Raw genomic sequence first — 19500 nt, 5'->3', positions numbered from 1 at the left:
TTTCAGAACGAATTTCTAGGCTTGCAGATGACAGAGAAGTTTAAAAAGCTTCCAAAAAGTAAATGTTTAAGGTTTTTATTCAACGGTCAACAGTGAAAAAACATTGAAATTCACCTTGATGCCCCTACTTTTAAAACAAGTCACTTTCAAAAATTTTAGAACCAATTTCTTAGTTTGCAGATGGCAGAGCATTTTAAAAAGATTGAAAAATGTCAATTTTTAAAGTTTTAAAGTCAAATTCAACAGTCAACAGTTAAAATTGACTTAATGAACCTATTTTTAAGCTTCAAGTCAGTTTTAAAAGTTTCAGAACCAATTTCTGAGCTTGCAGATGGCAGAGCATTTTAAAAAGCTTCAAACAAAGTAAATTTTCAAGCTTCTAAAGTCAAATTCAACGGTCAACAGTCAAAAAACATTGAAATTGACCTTGATGAACCTACTTTTAAAACAAGTCACTTTCAAAGGTTTTAGAACCAATTTCTTATCTTGCAGATGACAGAGCATTTTAAAAAGATTGAAAAATGTCAATTTTCAAAGTTTTAAAGTCAAATTCAACGGTCAACAATTAAAAAACATTAAAATTGACTTATTGAACCTATTTTTAAGCTTCAAGTCAGTTTTAAAGGTTTCAGAACCAATTTCTGAGCTTGCAGATGGCAGAGCATTTTCAAATGCTTCAAACAAAGTAAATTTTCAAGCTTCTAAAGTCAAATTCAACGGTCAACAGTCAAAAAACATTGAAATTGACCTTGATGAACCTACTTTTAAAACAAGTCACTTTCAAAGGTTTTAGAACCAATTTCTTAGCTTGCAGATGGCAGAGCATTTTAAAAAGATTGAAAAATGTCAATTTTCAAAGTTTTAAAGTCAAATTCAACGGTCAACAGTTAAAAAACATTAAAATTGACTTAATAAACCTATTTTTAAGCTTCAAGTCAGTTTTAAAAGTTTCAGAACCAATTTCTGAGCTTGCAGATGGCAGAGCATTTTCAAAAGTTTCAAACAAAGTAAATTTTCAAGCTTCTAAAGTCAAATTCAACGGTCAACAGTCAAAAAACATTGAAATTGACCTTGATGAACCTACTTTTAAAAGAAGTCACTTTCAAAGGTTTTAGAACCAATTTCTTAGCTTGCAGATGGCAGAGCATTTTAAAAAGATTGAAAAAAGTAAATTTTTAAGGTTTTAAAGTCAAATTCAACGGTCAACAGTCAAAAAACATTGAAATTCACTTGATCCACCTATTTTTAAGCTTCAAGCCAGTTTCAAAGATTTTAGAACTAATTCCTGAACTTGCAGATAGCAGAACATTTTAAAAAGTTTCAAACAAAGTACATTTTCATGGTTTTAAAGTCAAATTCAACAGTCAACAGTCAAAAAACCTTGAAATTGATTTAATGAACATATTTTTAAGATTCAAGTCAGTTTCAAAGATTTTAGAATCAATTTCTTAGCTTGCAGATGGCAGAGCATTTTAAAAAGCTTCAAAAAAGTCAATTTTCAAGGTTTAAAGTCAAATTCAACGGTCAACAGTCAAAAAATATAGAAATTTACTTCATAAAACCTTTTTTTAAGCTTCGTCAGTTTCAAAGGTTTCAGAACCAACTTCTGAGCTTGCAGATGGCAGAGCATTTTAAAAAACATTAAAAAAGTCAATTTTCACGGTTTTAAAGTAAAATTCCACGGTCAACAGTCAAAAAACATTGAAATTGACTTGATAAACCTTTTATTTTTAAGCTTCGAATCAGTTTCAAAGGTTTCAGAACCAATTTCTGAGCTTGCAGATGGTCGAGATTTTAAAAAGTTTAAAAAAGTAAATTTTCAAGGTTTTAAAGTCAAATTGAACGGTCAACAGTCAAAAAACATTGAAATTGACTTGATAAACCTTTTTTAAGCTTCAAATCAGTTTCAAAGGTTTCAGATCCAATTTCTGAGCTTGTAGATGGCAGAGTGTTTTAAAAAGCTTCAAAAAAAGGACATTTTCAAGGTTTTAAAGTTGACTTTTGACCTATTTTTAAAATTTAAAAGTAAGTTTCAAAGGTTTCTGAATCAAATTCAAGGCTTGCAGATGGCAGAGAAAGCTAAAAGATTTCAAAAAAGTAAATTTTGAAGGTTTTAAAGTCAAATTCAACCGTCAACCGCAAACTTATTTTAAGATTAAAACAATGAAAAAATTCATTTTTGTAACTAAAATCGACGCCGAATTATTGTGCCCAGCTTTAGTAATATCGATTGTAGTGACCGTGACCAATCAGAGGCAGAAACAATATAAAATACAATTTGTAGCTATCACGTGACATCATATAAGGTCTAGCATTATATGTCACGTGACTACACTATATCTCGTTCAATGATATAAAACCAATAGAAAAGTTGTTATTTGACCTATTTCAATGCGTGATTGCAAGTTTTCTTTTAATTAATGTTCTTGGTTGCTTTTGCCAAGCCTGTGTTTTACTCTATTAAAATTATTTCAAGTAAAAACTAGTGGCGATTGTGCGTGAAACGAACGCGCCGGGTACTGTCAAATTAAATATCAATTCAATGAAAGCTAATCCCCCTAAAATAGCCAGGTGTAAAAATCCCTAGGTGCTGTCCCAGGTCCTGAGCGAAAACCGTCGGAAGAGAAAAGTTCTAATGGCTTCTTGCTAAAAAAAACAGACAGTGAGGACTTGGAAACCCGTTTTTCACGATCGTATGGTTTTCTTTTTTACTGCCGAGTGTATTGCTCACAAATATTTCGAGCAGTTTGACTAAAGTGTCCCGTTTTAACACGCCTTTTGGTCAGGTGTCTTGTGCAAAGTATTGAGAATGAAACCAGCTTCAAAACAAGATCTGCTGTAGCCAGAGGATACTTTTTCTATAGTGCTGATTGAGTGGCTCTAAATAAATATTATTTAAACACTTTATAGGAATCTCATGGGTAAGTTTGACTTTGCTTTTTCCTTCAACTAAGAAAATTGTCATGGATGTGTGTTTAGTTTACTTATTAGTATGCAAATGTAGCTTCTCATAATTTCCTTTTCATCTGCTGAATACCCAGTTGATTTGTTTTCTAGCATGGTGAAGTGTACAAGCTTTTATACTTTAATTAAGATAGTGTATTGAATTACCCAGACTTCCTTTCTTTGTAGGAGGTCTTCAATTGCTTAACTTTATTTTTAATATGATAATTTCTGCCTGAAGTGTTGTTTAACTGTTACTTTTCAAGCACTTTATTAATTGTGTGAAGTATTTGAAATACCTCTATAAAGGTAGGTGTGATTTTTTTTTTCCTCCTTGTCCTGTGTTTGCTTGAATACTTATTTAGGTTGAGGCTTGTGTGTATTTGTTTTGCACCCAATTGGTATTCAAGATTTAGTCCATAATTAACACTACTAGTTTTAATATTGTTCTGCTTGTAAAACACCTTTTTAGGTAACAATCACTACACTGGTTGGTGCAAAAGTTTAACTAAATTTTTTGAGAAATACTAATCCAAATCTTGGATTGCATTTGTATTAAGATACAATATTTTTTATGTGTTGGTTATGATAAAGGAAAACCAGTTGATTTTTTAACGAAACATTAAAACTTGGCAAAAATAGTCTGTTTGCAGAGGGAATCTCCAACTAGTAATCAGAGAAATAGATAGGTCCATTGGCCACAAGTCAGAAAACGTCATAGTCACGTGAACATTCAACCAATGAAACTTGACATTTACTGTTTCTGAGTTGGAAACCAATCAGGAATCGTCTCTGCAAACAGACCTATCATCTGACAAGAAGATGACATAAATTCATTTGTTTGTTTTTTAAATTCCAAGGACCTCTAGTTTTTACATTAAATTTCTAACTCTACACTAAGGTTATGTGCTACAGTACATTTGACTGTTTTTTTTTAAATATTTCTACATTCTGCACAACTTTAAAATTATAAAAAAAATTAAAGTTTATACAAAGTGTGGCAAATAAGCTAGTTATTGACGATTGAACGAAACAATGCACCAACAAAGTCATGAAAAAATTAGTCAATATCCATTCAAATTGGGAGACTGTTAGAAAGCTCATTTCATTGGCTATCCATTGACATATAAAACAGTACTAAAAATGGTGCAAATAAAGGAGTTATTGAAGATTGAACAAAATAATGCAGGAAAAAAGTTATTAAAAAATAGTCAACTTTGACGCTCTCTAGTGGCCAAACCGTCTAACTTATCAATCCATGTTGGGAGCTTTTTAGAAAGGTCATTCTATTGGCTCTCCATTGACGTATAAAACTCTAGCAAAAATAGAGCAATTAAGCGGGTTTTTGAATATTAAACAAAAGGAGATACACTAAAAAAATTGGTCAAAGTTGACGCCCTCTAGTGACTAAACGGTACCACTAACCAACCGACTTTTCTACGTCAATATAAAGCTCATTTCATTGGTTGTCCATTGACATCTAAAAGTACCTACAAAGTGTTACAAATACGCGTGTTATTTACGGTTTACAGAGAGGGTGTCCCAGAAACACTTTTTGACTGGTTAGGGCTAATTTGACCCTGGAAAATTAAGAAAACACGGTTACATGAGCTGCTAGGTCTACTATACGATATAATGCATAGAAATTTCTTGAAAAACCGATTTTGCAAATGACAATTTTCGTAAGGGTCAAATTTGCCTGAAGCACCACCACTATTCCAATGGGTTTAGCGTTATGTTGGCCACTTAGCACAAGCGAAAATCGACTTTAATGATTTTATTTCTATAGTTTTGCTATGGCTCTAAATTTGACACTCACTGTGCTCAGTTTGTACCAAATATCAGGGTTGTACGTGGCCGCTTTAAAAAAATCTCACAAAGAAATTAGAGTGGTTACAGTTAAGGAAAAAGTTTAGTTAGCTTTGGAGCCCTCTGGTGGCCAAACGAAGCACCTTATCAACACAAACGGCCATATTTTTGGAAAGCCCATTATATTTTCTATCCATTGACATATAAATGTCTATACAAAGTACTTTAACCTTTAATTACTCGATTATTTAGTTCAGTTACAGGGTGGTTCAATGTATCAATTTAAAGAATACATTTTTTAAATAAGTGACCTAATACAAACTTACCTTAATTTTGAACAGCGATTCAGACAAATCTATAAGAATAAGGAGTGTTTAATTTGGAAAACGTCTTTTTTATAACTGACGTCTTGAGCTCTTTTTTTGACCATCCTGTATAATGATATTGATTTGCTGTTACTTGTTAACAAATACTGAAATTATGTGAATATGAGTGACACTTGTCCCATTTGCCAGGTCTTACTTAACTTAGGGCCTGACTAAAGTATAAAGGTACAAATTTGTACAAACCAAATTTGTTGCATACAAAATACCTTGAAATGCCTTTAAAATACCTCACAATGCTTTAATTTTGCTCAAAATGCCTCATAGTGATAATGCCTTGAAATATTAGGTATACATCAAAATGCCTTTAAATTATTTTTCGAAAATTGTTTGTTTTTCACAAATCTTTTGTGGTAAACCTCTGGTGCATTATGGTGTACAAAATTTAGAATTTAATGGACATTAGTAGGCATTACTGGTCATTTTAGTATTTTGAAACCCTAAGCCTTAACCAATCAACAAGTAATTTGTTAATCGACTAACCATATTTTGTGACCAATTTTTCACCACCCTGTATTATTATTTTTGATGTATTTTTTCTGATATGTAAATTAAAATTGTTTTGCAGATTGAATTGTCAAATTTCACATGATGTTAAACATTTCAGAAACAGATACAGATAGGATTATACATGAAGATCAACCTGTGTATGTTAGTATGTTGTTGCATATTGAAATAGGGATTTGATTTTTGATTGGTAGAGGACCACCTGGAATGAGTGATTTTGAATCAGTTTGTTGAGTCTGTTTCTGCATAACTCAAAGCACAACCAAAACAAAATAAATTTGTATTTAATTTATTTTTATCAGCTGGGTGAGTATTCTAAAAAGTAAAAATACTCATTGGCAACCTTTTAACATACCTAAATATCCGGATTACTAATCCAAATAAAAGCATCTCTGAAAAAAAAAGATTACCAGCTGTGCCATTATTCACCTTACTGAAATTACCAGTCTAAAAATATATTTTCCACAAAAATTAATGGAAGTTTAGTTTCTAATCAAATTTATTGCGAAATTTATCTTAAAATAACTTAATACTCTTACTGTGTTATCAGGTAATGACCTACATGATAGGATCACTTTTCTTTATTAGTAAACTCACTTGTGTTAATCAGTGCAGTAGTGTTAACAGGTTGTGAGCAACCATACATTTACTTTCCAATCAATACAAATGTATTTATTAGTTATAGATTACTATTCAATTAAAAGGTAATTTTTTGAATCATATTAACCTCATTAAAAAAGAGTACATACATATAAATTACTATTATATTAAAACTGTACTGAATGTATGCGCATAATAGCGCCTCTAGGCGCAATAAACTGTAAGCAAAGTTGCTGGTTTAATGCATTAAGAAACTTTCATTGGAAGCAGAAAAAACGCAAATTGACCAAGCCGAGCGTCATTTATTAAAAGTCTGGTTTTGTGACTCATTAAAAGCTTATTTAATTACATGACATGACATTGAATCATTCACAAATTGTATTGAGAAGCAGTGAACGGAATAACTGCAGTAATGTTTTGTATGCGAAAAGTGAAAGAAATTTATTTATTAAATTTTACTCTTTCTAGAACAGTTTAGTTAGTTACTGAATTTATCTATCATTTTATCCTCTAAGATTATTTTGTTACACTTTTATATCATTTTGTAACATAAGAATGATCAAGTTACATATTAGAATTTAAGGAATGTGAATGAATCCACTGATATGATTATTTAAATCATCATCATCAGGCAATCCTATAAATAGAATCTAGGATGAAATTTCCTTCAACTTTCATTGTTTACACCTTTTTGTAGCTCTTCAAGTGAGGCAACTTCTTCTGATGCCTATCCATTACCGAGAGTTGGCAATCATTAGCAATGTGAATTTTATTTGTTGCTACTCTGAATAGTCCTGTGCTGGATGTTCTTAGGTTTCCTAGCGAGGATATTGGCCAATACTTCTCTTGCCCTGCACTTTTTTCTGTAAGATGCATTTGATTTTGTTTCTTATCATGTACCAATTTTCTACGTTTGACTGTGTATTTTATTTCTTTTTTTTATTTAGTTTTTGGAGTGTTCGGGTGTTTGATATTTTGAGGATGTCCACAACTCGAATGTCTCCAGTTTCCTTGCTGATGCCTCCATTAAGGTCCAAGACTCTACTCCGTATAACAACATGGAGAATATGTAGCATCAAAGCAGTCTGAGTTTTAGTTTTAAATTTAAATTATGTGTCTTGAATATTTTGGACATTTTATTGAAAGAGCTGTTCTTGTTTTTTCAATTCTTGTTATTACTTGGGAACTGTCCTATTGTTCATTTAGTACTGTGCAGACTGTGCCATGATATGTGTATGTTGACACTCGTTCTATCGCTTTCCCATTGTTGATAAACTGTACTTCTTTAATTCTTTCTTTACTAATTATCAGGACTTTTGTTTTACTGGTGTTGACTTCTAGAGTCTAGACCATAATTTTTACTTACTTCAACTACTCTCTCCAATAAAAGCTGCAGTGTCTGCAAATTGACCAACCCAACTAAAAACTAAACGTTGAAAACCAAACCAACCCAACTAAAAAAAAATCTTGGAAATGGAAAATTGACTTGAGAATCTTAAAAAATCCAGTTTTCATTTGAAAATCGACTTGGAAACCTTTCTTGATTTGTGTTATAGCTTGGCCAAGGCATATGTATGTTTCTGTCTTTATTGTGCAGTAATGAATCGGTATTGTTTTGTCTGCATCTGGTGTATTTGTAATAAACTGGGTCTTTGTGTAGTTTACGTGTGATCCTACTTTTGCAGCCTCATCTTCAAGCTCTTCCAACATATCATTCAATTCCTATTTATCTTTTGCAAATCGTGCAATATCGTCTGCAAATCTTAGATTGTGTAAGCGTTCACCATTTTAGCTTTTTAAAAATATCCTCGAGTACTAAAGGGAATAGTTTTGGAGGCACCCTATTTGCCTTGTAACTCCTTAAGGAGGCTCTTAAATGCGTTAACTAACTCTCGTTATTAATAATTGATAGTAATATCATTAAGGCTGCTGAAAAACCTTTTGTATGGCAAGTAATTTTGTTCACAAACTTGTTTCTTCAATATAGTCTAGTAATTATGAACAACAATGTACAGGTAGAATAAAGGAAATATGCTAAATAGTCTCAAACCATTGAAGAGCTTAATATAGTGTTATAAAAACTTATTTATAACAAATTTGTTGATGTGTGTGTTTTAAACTGATTTAATTTCAGACCTCGATTAAACATCTGCGATGGCGCGCAAAGGAGAATCAATTCGAACTGTCAACGTCGCAGTTGTGGGACTGTCGGGCGTAGAAAAGGACAAAGGCCATGCAGGTGCAGGCAAATCGTGTCTCTGCAATCGTTTCATACGTCCCCACGCCGAAGACTACAACATCGACCATATTTCGGTGCTGAGTCAAACCGACTTTAGCGGCAGAGTGGTCAACAATGATCACTTTCTCTACTGGGGCGAATCCATCAAATCTTTAGACGAGGGCACCGACTACCAGTTCAGCTTAATAGAACAAACGGAGTTCATAGACGATGCTTCGTTTCAGCCATTCAAAGGGGGTAAGATGGAACCATATGTTAAACGTTGTACGGCCACAAAAATTTCGTCCGCTGAAAAGCTTATGTATATTTGTAAGAACCAGTTAGGCATAGAAAAGGAATACGAGCAAAAAGTGTTACCTGACGGTAGGTTAAGTATAGATGGATTTATCTGTGTATTTGATGTTAGTGTTGTACCTAGTAGAAGTGTTGAGAAACAAGTCGAATTTTGCGCGGCAATTTTAAACAATATCCTGAAAACTAAGAAACCAGTTGTAATGGTAACTACCAAAAATGACGAAGCCAACGATATGTATGTGAGAGAGGCTCACAGATTAGTCCAAAGAAGCGAGTACAAAGGGAACATTCCTATAGTAGAGAGCTCTGCTCACGAAAATGTCAATATCGATGTAGGTTTTTTACTCTTAGCTCAGATTATCGACAAAACTAAAGTTAGACTAAAAGTACCTTCGTTCGGCGAAGCAGCGTTGGCAAGAAAAGAAATTATGGACGCAGCTAGTGAGGCTTTTATGAGACTTATTCGAGTTCACGTAACTGACTGTCACGCCCTCTGGTCTCAAACTCAAAAGAAATTAAACAGTCACAAAGAGTGGTCGCATTTTGTTCAACTTTTTGGATTAGACGGCACTCAGCGTTTGTTTAAACGTCACATTAAAAAGTTAAAGGACGAAAACACGGCGAAACAAGTTGCGCGTTACATGGAAATGCTGCCTGACGTGCTGCACGATCTAATTCCAGGCTTTAACACTCTACAAGACACCGATTGGCCGAGCATTCAGCAGTATATCAAAAATCATCCGAATTTTTCTCAGTATTTCTTTGAAAGACCCGAGGACATGCCATGGTCTGAATGTGTGGGTTCTGATAGTGATGAAACTAGGATTCCTTTTGATGTTCTCGATACTAGTGAAGCGGAAACAGTATTTAAAAACCACGTAAATGTTCTACAACAAGAACAAAAACGTTTAGAGTTTAAAAAACAGTTTAAACAACTTTTGGAAGACACCGGTTATGTAACACCTGGGAAACATTTAAGTGAAGTTAGAGTGTTGTTCATGGGTAGGGAGTGTTTTGAGGCGCTCTCCGAACACGATTGTCAACAAATTTATGATGCGCACCAGAAGGAACTGATCGAAACTGCTAAACATAATTTTCAAGAGTTGCTTTTGGAACACGCCGATTTGTTTTACCACTTTAAAAGTATTGTGCCAACAGGTACTATCACGCAAGATGATATTAAAGAAATTACCGATACTCTGCAAGAAGACTTTAGATACAAAATTTTGGACAGGTTAGATCAAGACAGGAAGCTCACTCTATTTCAACATTTGGGTTTTATACATTATCCAATAAGGGAACACTGTCCGGCGTTTCCGAATTGTATGGATTCGCTCATTGAAAGAATCCTGGCAACTAAAGCACATAGACCTTCTTCGTGGAATCATAGCAACCAGTGGTTGATGAGTTCTGAGAACAACCAATTAAATTTACTCATATTAGGACTGAATAACCTGGCCGATAATTTAGCAGCTAAAATTAGAGCCAAATGTGACGATGATGAGTACGAAATTGACTGTCAGTACTACAGTCTAGACTACAGAATTATAAGTGGGGATGTCAGTTTACCACACAATTCCTTCAAAACATCCGAGTTTGTGCCTCATGGCAGTTTTTGTGTGTACTCAAACGCAGAATCCTTTGAGTATATTCGTGAAAGTTTAGAGAAAAAACTACTCTCCAACCTGGAGCAAGATGATAAACTGCCTTTTCAAGGTTTACCTATTGTATTGATGTATCTTCAAGACTCCACTACAGACGAAAAGGAAGTTCTTAGACTCAAGGAAGACGGACAGAACTTGGCGGATTCATTGCAGTGTCCCTTTATGGACGTTTCGTTAGATCAAATAAGTGAAGAGCAATTGGTTTTCGACGCTTTACATCAACTGGTTCAAAGTATTCACCACAGAGCTGGTTTCCTCAACATTAACCAATCCGTTATTGAATGTGTAGAGCCTGATATAAGGGTGATTATGTGCATGTTTTGTGGTGATCCCTACTCAGTGGAAAACGTTTTATCTCCACTATTAAACCATCAGTTCTGTTTCTTATCTTCGCCGCATAGTGTGATATTGGAAACTTTCTTAGGGGATTCGAAAAGAAAAGTCGAAGTTATTGTTTCATCCTTTCATGGTGCCAACGCTTTTAGAGATGAACTTGTACATGGATTTATTTTAGTGTATTCTACGAAAAGAAAGGCGTCTCTAGCGACTTTAAATGCGTTCTCAATGAACATACCCAACTTGCCTATTCAAATTCTAGCGGTTACTGATTCGGGCAGTGCGACAGCATTTTTCAACGATGATATGAGTCAAATGTTAATTACCGAAGGTAATGCCACCGCTGATCGGCTAGGAGCTCACTTTATGACATCGTCCGCCTGCATGCAACCCAAAACCGCTTTCTTCACTCCATTTTTCAAGGAGGTTTGGGAGAAGAAACCTGAAATAGAACAAGCGTTCCATATGGAAGAACCTTCTGGATTGGATAGCGGTGAAGGCACTTTGGAACGATCTCGTTCGATTGGTAGACACGGGCCAATGCCCCCACCCCGAAATGAGAGTTATTACTTAAAACTTGGGAATGAGGGTAGCGAAAGCGAAAACTTTGATTTGAGCGGGCCCGATGATAAAATGAGTTCTAGCGATCACAGTGACCGATTTTCGAATATGTACATTTATGGTAGTGAAGGGTCTATGGGAAAGAAACGCCATAATCATTCCGGCTTGCAAGTTTACCCACCTCCAGCCACTCCGCCAGAACCTGCTCCTCCTGACAATATTGGCTCTAGATACTTGAAAAAGTCGCTAATGTCCTCTCAAACTAGTCTTGATGACGTCAATTACGGAGATCCTCCAATGTCGATTCCAGGAAGTGCATGGAACAACTATCAGCAACACGCTTTCACTACAGGCCGAAGGCACATTCCAGTATCTAAGTCACGGTCTAAAGGAATTTCGCAAACTTTGAAACAACCCGGTAAACTAAACATGAAAAACTACTCTGCCGTGACCGAAGCGATTGCTAGAATGAATATGAACGACACCAATTTTGGAAATGCACCTTTAGCAACTCCAGAGCCTGTCGACTTGGGCTGCGAATATGCTCAAGTGAAAGATATGGTGCACAACATTTATCCCCCAGATTCCGAATACATGTACACCATGGTGCACGATGCTATAAGTGGAAAATCTAAATTGAGACAACGAAGAGAGAAAGGTCAGCCCAGTTATTCAGACTCGGAAAGCGAGTGGTCTAGCCTGGAAAGAAGGCAAAGAGCCAGTGAAGTCTATTCTAAAGTAAACAGAAAAGGTGGTGGAACTCACAAGCGTCAACGCAAGAAGAGAACTGCCATTCCAGTACAACCACCAAGGGTCCCACAGTTGGGTACTTTTACCATGCCTTCCATGCACTCACCTTCCATTGAAGGTGACGACAAAGCCAATATTGCTACCGAATCAAACTCAGATTCTTCGGAAGCAAGCGAGACTGAACAATTCCTACCTACTAATATCCAAGATATTAGAATGAAATTTTCTCAAAAACGAAGCCAAAGTCTTAAGAAAAGAATTCCAGATTTGCCACATTCTCACAATTTTAACATGGATTCTTATCCCGGTCAAACCAACTCGTTCAGTTTGATCCACGATGAGGAGTCCAGTTTAGACGTTTCATCTCCCAGGGACAATAATTCCCCGATGTTTGGTGTCTTTCCTAGGATCAAGGAAACTGATCGAGAGAAATTACTGCGTAAAAGAGAAAAACAGAAGGCCAAAGATGATTCTAAACTAGAGAAGCGTCGATTAAAGGAAGAAAAGTTACGGAAAGTCGCGGAAGAAAAGGATAGAAAACGCCAACAGAAAACTGGCAAAAAGGCGGCGGTGCTACCCAGTGGTGTACCATCAAAACTAACTGATTACATTCAATCAGAGAAAAATTACATTCCAATTTTTATGGAAAAGTGCGTTAGGTTTATCGAAGCGGAAGGGTTGGATTCGGAAGGCATTTATCGTGTACCGGGTAATCGAGCTCATGTGGATCTTCTGTTCATTAAATTTGAAGAAGACTCCAACGTCGACATCCACGAATTGGACATTCCAGTAAACGCGGTGGCAACGGCCCTTAAAGATTTCGTTTCAAAGCGACTGCCGCCGTTGTTCGACGAGAACGTCTTAAACGAAATGGAGGAGATTGCCGGCACTAGAATGAAACCCATGGTCACAACTACAGGAAACATGGAAGTTAAGGCGGACAGAAGCTGTAGACTGCTAGCTTTAAGACAAATGCTAGATAAGCTACTTCCCGTCAATTTTGCTATTCTCAAGTTTATGTTCCAACATTTCGTCAAAGTGACTGAAAACTCCAAGCTGAACAGTATGGACTCGAAAAACATGGCAATTTGCTGGTGGCCCACCCTTCTACCTATCGAGTTTAGCGATATGGGCCGATTCGAACAAATGCGACCGTATCTCGAGGATATTGTTCAAACAATGATCGATCAGTATCCTTTTCTATTTTGCGGTAAGGAGGCTTTCGTTATGGTCTAGAAACCAGTATTTTTAAGCGGTTCAAATGCCAATAGGAGTAGATTTTTATAACAAGAAGAAGGAATATTTTTTATGTCAACCCTGTGATGGAGTGAAATGATTGGACTTAAACAATTATACCAACGCACAACTTGCTTCGCCGAGGTTTGTCGTTAAGACCCAAATTTGTTTAAAACACTTTAAGGTGATTTTTTTCCGTCTTTGAAATTTTACAAATTAACTGGAGGTTAATTCAAACCAGACATCGATTAAAAGAGCTCTCTAAATGCTGTCTGATCTGATTTGTTTGAAATTAGATATAAATCTTGTATGTTGGAACTTTATTTTTTAATCATATTAGCCAGAATTTAAGGGCTAAAATTATCCCTGTACTATAAAAGTTTAACTTTGATTCTACTTAGATTTAAATCTCACTCAAAATTCACTAATTACTTAAATTATGGTGCTTGTTGTAATTACCTCTTTTTTATTATCTAAAACTGCAGTAATTTACCAAATTTCTGTAGTTGTAGATAAAAACCTTTTAAGCAAAACTGTAAAATTGCTGAATGATATAGTTCACTCAGATCTAAAATATTGACTGATCTGATCTTGATCTAACAGAAATATAATTCTTCTAAGTCTTTTAGAGTTGATTTTACGACCACTTTAGCAGAAAGCTTTGATTTGTGCAATGATTTTTACTATTGACGTGTTATATGGTGTATATAGACTTGATGAAGTTCCAAAATATCAAAACGTTGATCATACAGTTGGTATGGTGCAGCTACTGGCCTGATCATACAATGATCAGCCCTTTGAGCTGTTTTTTATGGAGTTTGAAGCATTTCAAGACTCACTTAAAGGCCTTTAGCATTTTCTCTGTTTTATAGTGATTTTTTCACTTTTGAAGTATGTTTTCTTGTTTTGTTCCTCTATGGGATTAAATTTGACAGTTGCCAGTTTTAGAACGGACCATAAAACAGCTGAAACTGACCGCTTAACGTCACAACTGTCAAAATTCTACTCATGCAGCTATAAAATGGATTTTATACTCATTTTACTGGATTTTAATAGCTTTAGGGAGGGAACGGTCGATCCAACTGTCAAAATTCTTTTAAGAAAGTTATAAAACGCATTTAATCTCTATTTAAACTGGTCACAAATGCACTGATGGAGGTATAAAATGCATCAACTAAAGTCAAACTGATCTTATAGCTTTTAAAGTATGTTTCCTTGTTTGGCACCTTTCTAGGATTAATCTTGACATTTGCCAAGTTTAGAAAGAACCGAAAGACAGCGGAAACTGACAGCCAAACCTCAGAACTGTCAAACTCCACTTATAAAGCTATAAAATGCATTTCAATGCTAGTTCTTATTGACTTTTTGCTTTTCAAGTTTCTGTGTTTTATAGCTTCAGGGAATTGAATTTGACCGTCCTCAAGTTACGAACCAACCAAAAAATATCTGAAACTGCCAGCTAAACGTTACAACTGTCAAAACTGTACTAATGTGTTTGAACTAATTCTACTGGTATTTAAGTGTGTTTGATAGCTCCATGGAGAGGATTTTGACACTTGTCATATTAAAAGTCGACTAAAATTGTCAGAAGCAGACTGCCAAATGTCACAAATGCACTGATGAAGATATAAAATGCATTCAACTAAAGTCAAACTGATCTTATAGCTGTTCCAGTTGGTTTCCTTGTTTTGTACCTCTATGCGATTGAATTTGACAGTTGCCAGGTTTAGAAAGAACTGAAAGGCTGCTGAAAGTGACAGCTAAACCTCAGAACTGTCAAAACTCTACTCATGAACCTATTGGCGTTTCAAGTTAAGATCGCAGCGTTCCTAACCTAACATTATAAATAATATGACATTGTCCATGCTAAATTCCTAACCAAAATCAACGTAAACAAACGGAGAAATGACAGCTGGAATGCCTGAAACTGTTTTCAAAACTGATCACCAGAGGGAGTATCTCTTACTTTGAAACGCCAATAAAATACATGTAATAGCGTTTGAACTAATTTCACTTGATTTTAACTGTGTTTTGTAATTTTATAGCTTTTCGAAGAGGATTTTGACTGTTGGTGTATTTAAAATAGTCTAAAACTAAATCAGAAGCAGACCGTTAAACGTCACAACTGTCAAAATCAAGCTACAAAATGGATTAAACCAAAGTCCAGAACCAGAAACCAGAATTATGTTTTCTTGTTTTGTATCTCTATGGGATGAATCTTGACAGTTCCCACGTTCAGAACAAACCAAAAAAACAGCTGAACCTGTTACCTAAACGTCATACCTGTCAAAACTGTACTCATGAAGCTATCAAATTTGACATTGTTTGCTAGACAGTCAAATGTCACAAATGTACGATGATGATGGAGGTATAAAATGCATGAAACAAAATTAATTGTTTATGGTTATGGCTTGTTGAAATGTCAAAAGTGAAATTGAACCAGGATTGTTAACAGACTTGACAGCTGTCTTTATTTGACATCTTGGTTGCTATGACAGCTAGACGGTTCGTTCAAAGGTCGAAATGTAAGTCATAGTTTAAGCTTTCTTTCAACTAAACACAGTTTTCCTTTAAAAACTTACAAAGATTCGTGATATTTGAAATGAAATACAACAGTGTAACTGTACTAGAAATAGCGAAGGTGTCACCATTTGACAGTTCTTAACTTGGTTACTGTGACAGCTAGAAGGTTCGTTCAAACGTCAAAATGTAGCACGTAATTTCAGCTTTCGTTTATGTCAATAAATTTTTTTTTTAAATTAGAATTGACCGAGATATTGACTGGTAAATAAAGCCTCTGGACGCTCCGACGTAGTGGACATAGCCAAACAAGACATTAACAAATCTTAACCTACTAATTATATTTTCTGGGTGTAAAGTAAATTAGATTTAGGAAATTCCCAACCAGTTTCCAGACACCAAATAATTTAAAAAGGTTTTAATCGATAAACACTCCATTAATCAATTTTCCCTATTTTAAAACAATCCTAGTAACGGTTATATAATTAATACAGTATTGGACTATTTGATTATACAATATATTGTAAACAAATCGGTTAAATGATTGAGGTGTTACCGCTTTTTCTCGAATATAAAATTGTGTTTATTTTTATTTAAAGTCTATGATTGTTGAGTTTGGTGTGAGATTTAAATAGGATCAAATTAGAGTGTAAATACAATTCCAACTGTCGAACAAAAAAAAAAAGAGGAATAAAATTGACTGGAATTACCAATATGTTAAATAATAATTAATGGTAGATGAATGTCGTATCTCTTCAATATCAACGAGCGAGGCGTTTTAATGCCTGTGTCCATTTTTGGTGAATATCAATGTGTAATAATAATTTTGTGTGGTTCCATATTACAAAAAGTACCCAAAAAGCTTTAACGTTTTTAAATACTTAGATGTAATTGTATAAGATGATGTTTTTTATAGGTCGGTGTTGGAATTTTTTAAACGCTTTTTGAATCGGTTTTGGTGCTTATGATCACTTGCGCACCGCAAAATTTGCACGAAACGTCGGAACAAATATGTAACGTTTTTAGATAACTCATAACTGCACCAAAATGCGATTACCATTTTTGAAAACACATGACAATAAATGTGATATAAACCAATTTCTTTGTAATACTCTGTGTTTGCCGTTCGAATACGAAATTTGCAATTAACTGGCTGCTAAGGTAGTTATTGTGAGTAAGTCGTACGTTGATGTGTACTTTAAGTAAATTACGCATTAGGAATATTTTTAACCCGGTGGTCGGCGTTATGTTGTGGCTGATCTCATCATTCATGGTCTAATAGTGCTTTATTTGTGGTAATATTGTTGTACGTGAGTTGTAATATGTCCGGGGCCTAAGTAAGTGGAAAAAGGCTGATAAATTAGTATTTTTGTAATTTAAATTTGAAATTTTTATTGCAAATTTCGATGGAAAGGAGTGAGGAGGGAACGTACTCAGCATTTTTTGCAATACTTGGAGTATTCTTGTAATAACATCAAATTTTGTGTGTTTACAGAATAATTCAAATTATATCCTCACTATTGGGATCTTTATGGAGAATTATGTTGATTTCCTCTCAAACTAGAAAATTAAAAACAATGTATCCTATAAGAAAAAAAATATTGATGATATGATACAATGGGTACGTTCATCCGACGTCAGCGGCTTAAAGGTTAAGTAAGCGGTCCTATTTAGTTTGTTATGACTGCTTACTTAGCTTCTAAGCTGCTGACGTCGGGTGAACGTACACAATGATAATGTGATTTTGGTTTTGGGATATCTTTTCAAATACGGTTAGAAATAAACAAAAAATTAAATTTTCAATCAGAAAGATGTCCGAAAAAAATTTCTAACCTTATTTGCAGAAATATCCCAAAACCCAAAAAACATTTTCATTGTCACTTTTTATCAGCTATACGATGACGGTTTCATATTTGCCACCCAACGTTTCGTCTGTGGATTTTTACTTTACCAAATACAGTATTTTATTCTGAATTCAGTGATGTATTGCCTTAGCTGTCTGAATACCGTCAAAAATGCCCTAATTTTAAAGTCAATGACAAAATGGCGGTATTAACAGCAAAACGGACACCAGATTCATATTCCCCATGCCAAAATTAGTTAAAAATGGCCCCTTGACAGGTCTAAATCTAATATCAGGCGGTCAGTGTAGTAAGCCAAGAAAACCGTTCATTTGAAAAAAATGTCGGTGCATTTTTCCAAAAATGAATGGAGCTATCACGTGACGTTGAGTTCGCACTGTTAAGTTGCCCCGTTTGGCCGCTAGAGGGCGTCTAAATCTCTCGAAAACGGTAGTGCAGTCTAAATAATCGAGTTTGACAGATCCTGTCATGTTCATAAAACTTCTCATAAATTCAAAGCCAACTTATTGAAGTAAAATTAATTTTTATTGAATCATTTCGTCCTTTATGAAGAAAATCATAAATTGTCATACATCACTGAAATCAGAATTGAACGTACTATTTTGACGTTTAAAAATGTAATATGTCGCCCATAAGAAAAAAGAAAGTTGATCTTGATGACTGACTCAAATACGAAACTGTCATTGTATAGCTGATAAAAAGTGTCAATAAAAATGTTTTTTCGGTTTTGTGATATCTTTTCAAATAAGGTTAGAAAATAAATAAAAACAAAATTCAGTTTTTCTCGAATATCCTAGGAAGTACTAAAAAAATAAAAATTTTTTTTAAACGGTATTTGGTTTAACTTTAAATTGAGCAACTTTGCCCCAATTTAAACTTTCTCGTATCTCTTATACTTTCTGAGATCCTAATGGTGAAGATCCAATTTGAATTACCTTGTATATTGTGACATTTACCCAGAGATCTGAGCAATTATTCTCTTATGATGCTCTCATTCAATCTTGTATTACATTTAATCTTATAGTATGTATTAAAACTCGAGTATTATTTTTAGTTTTTTCAGTGATTTTATTAAATTAACGTCATAAAACACTCTGATGTATGTCAAATTAATTGAACTTAAACAGCAGCTGTATTTTGGTTACTAATTAGTATTAACTATTGGACTGTCAACTGTCATTGGATGAAATTTTGATAATTTATGTGCAATTTAACTCTACGTCATAATTATAATGTTAACATAATTTAAGAGTGACAAACAATAAATAGGGTTTATTTACTCGGGACTACTTAACGGCGTAGGATTTTCGGATTATTCATTGACTTAGACCCATTTTTCAATGTGTACCATATGTGGATATACCTTAGATCTCCCTAAAAATTAAGGTTCACATTTTAAACATTAGTATGTATATATGTATACAAATGAAATATGTTTATTTATGCTTTGTATTTATTCAGTATACTCCAAACAAGCTTAATGTAATTTTCAATGTTGTTGGATTTATTTTGTAAAATTTTTCATTTATAAATTTGTATTTTTGTTTTTAATAAATAATCATTCAAAAATTGTTGTTTATTTTACCAGCAGTAGCTTCTAAGTTCTTTCATTTTTTGAAATTACGTCATCGTAAAAAAGTGCAAGCAATTGTTTATTAAAATGCAGGCTCTGACGTTTTTCCAGAAAACGAAGAAAGATAATTTAATATGAAAATCGGGAATAAATTTTACATAAAATTCTCTAAAACTTTCCCCATTTAACCGACTCTATAGCTCTTACGGTTACCAAAATCCCA

At 34.3% G+C, this 19500-nt stretch overlaps 1 protein-coding gene across 1 annotated transcript; it reads left to right on the top strand.

Annotated features, from left to right (window-relative positions):
- The first annotated feature begins 2442 nt into the window (after positions 1 to 2442).
- On the top strand, positions 2443 to 19273 carry RhoGAPp190 (Rho GTPase-activating protein 190). The gene is made up of 2 exons (XM_081986108.1): positions 2443 to 2921; positions 8377 to 19273. Exon 2 carries the CDS (start codon positions 8397 to 8399, stop codon positions 13320 to 13322), a length of 4926 nt encoding a protein of 1641 aa, XP_081842234.1. The 5' UTR covers positions 2443 to 2921; positions 8377 to 8396; the 3' UTR covers positions 13323 to 19273.
- The last annotated feature ends 227 nt before the right edge of the window (positions 19274 to 19500 follow it).

Source organism: Ips typographus, linkage group LG9 (assembly GCF_016097725.1).
Source record: "Ips typographus isolate SLU linkage group LG9, UJ_Ityp_2.0, whole genome shotgun sequence".
In the NCBI taxonomy this organism is placed as follows: Eukaryota; Metazoa; Arthropoda; class Insecta; order Coleoptera; family Curculionidae; genus Ips; species Ips typographus.
The sequence above is the reverse complement of the archived record's forward strand: the minus strand, read 5'-3'. Positions and strand labels throughout refer to the sequence as shown.

Excerpts from the sequence above, each read along its gene's own strand:
- RhoGAPp190 (XM_081986108.1), top strand. The coding sequence starts at position 8,397 with ATGGCGCGCAAAGGAGAATCAATTCGAACTGTCAACGTCGCAGTTGTG.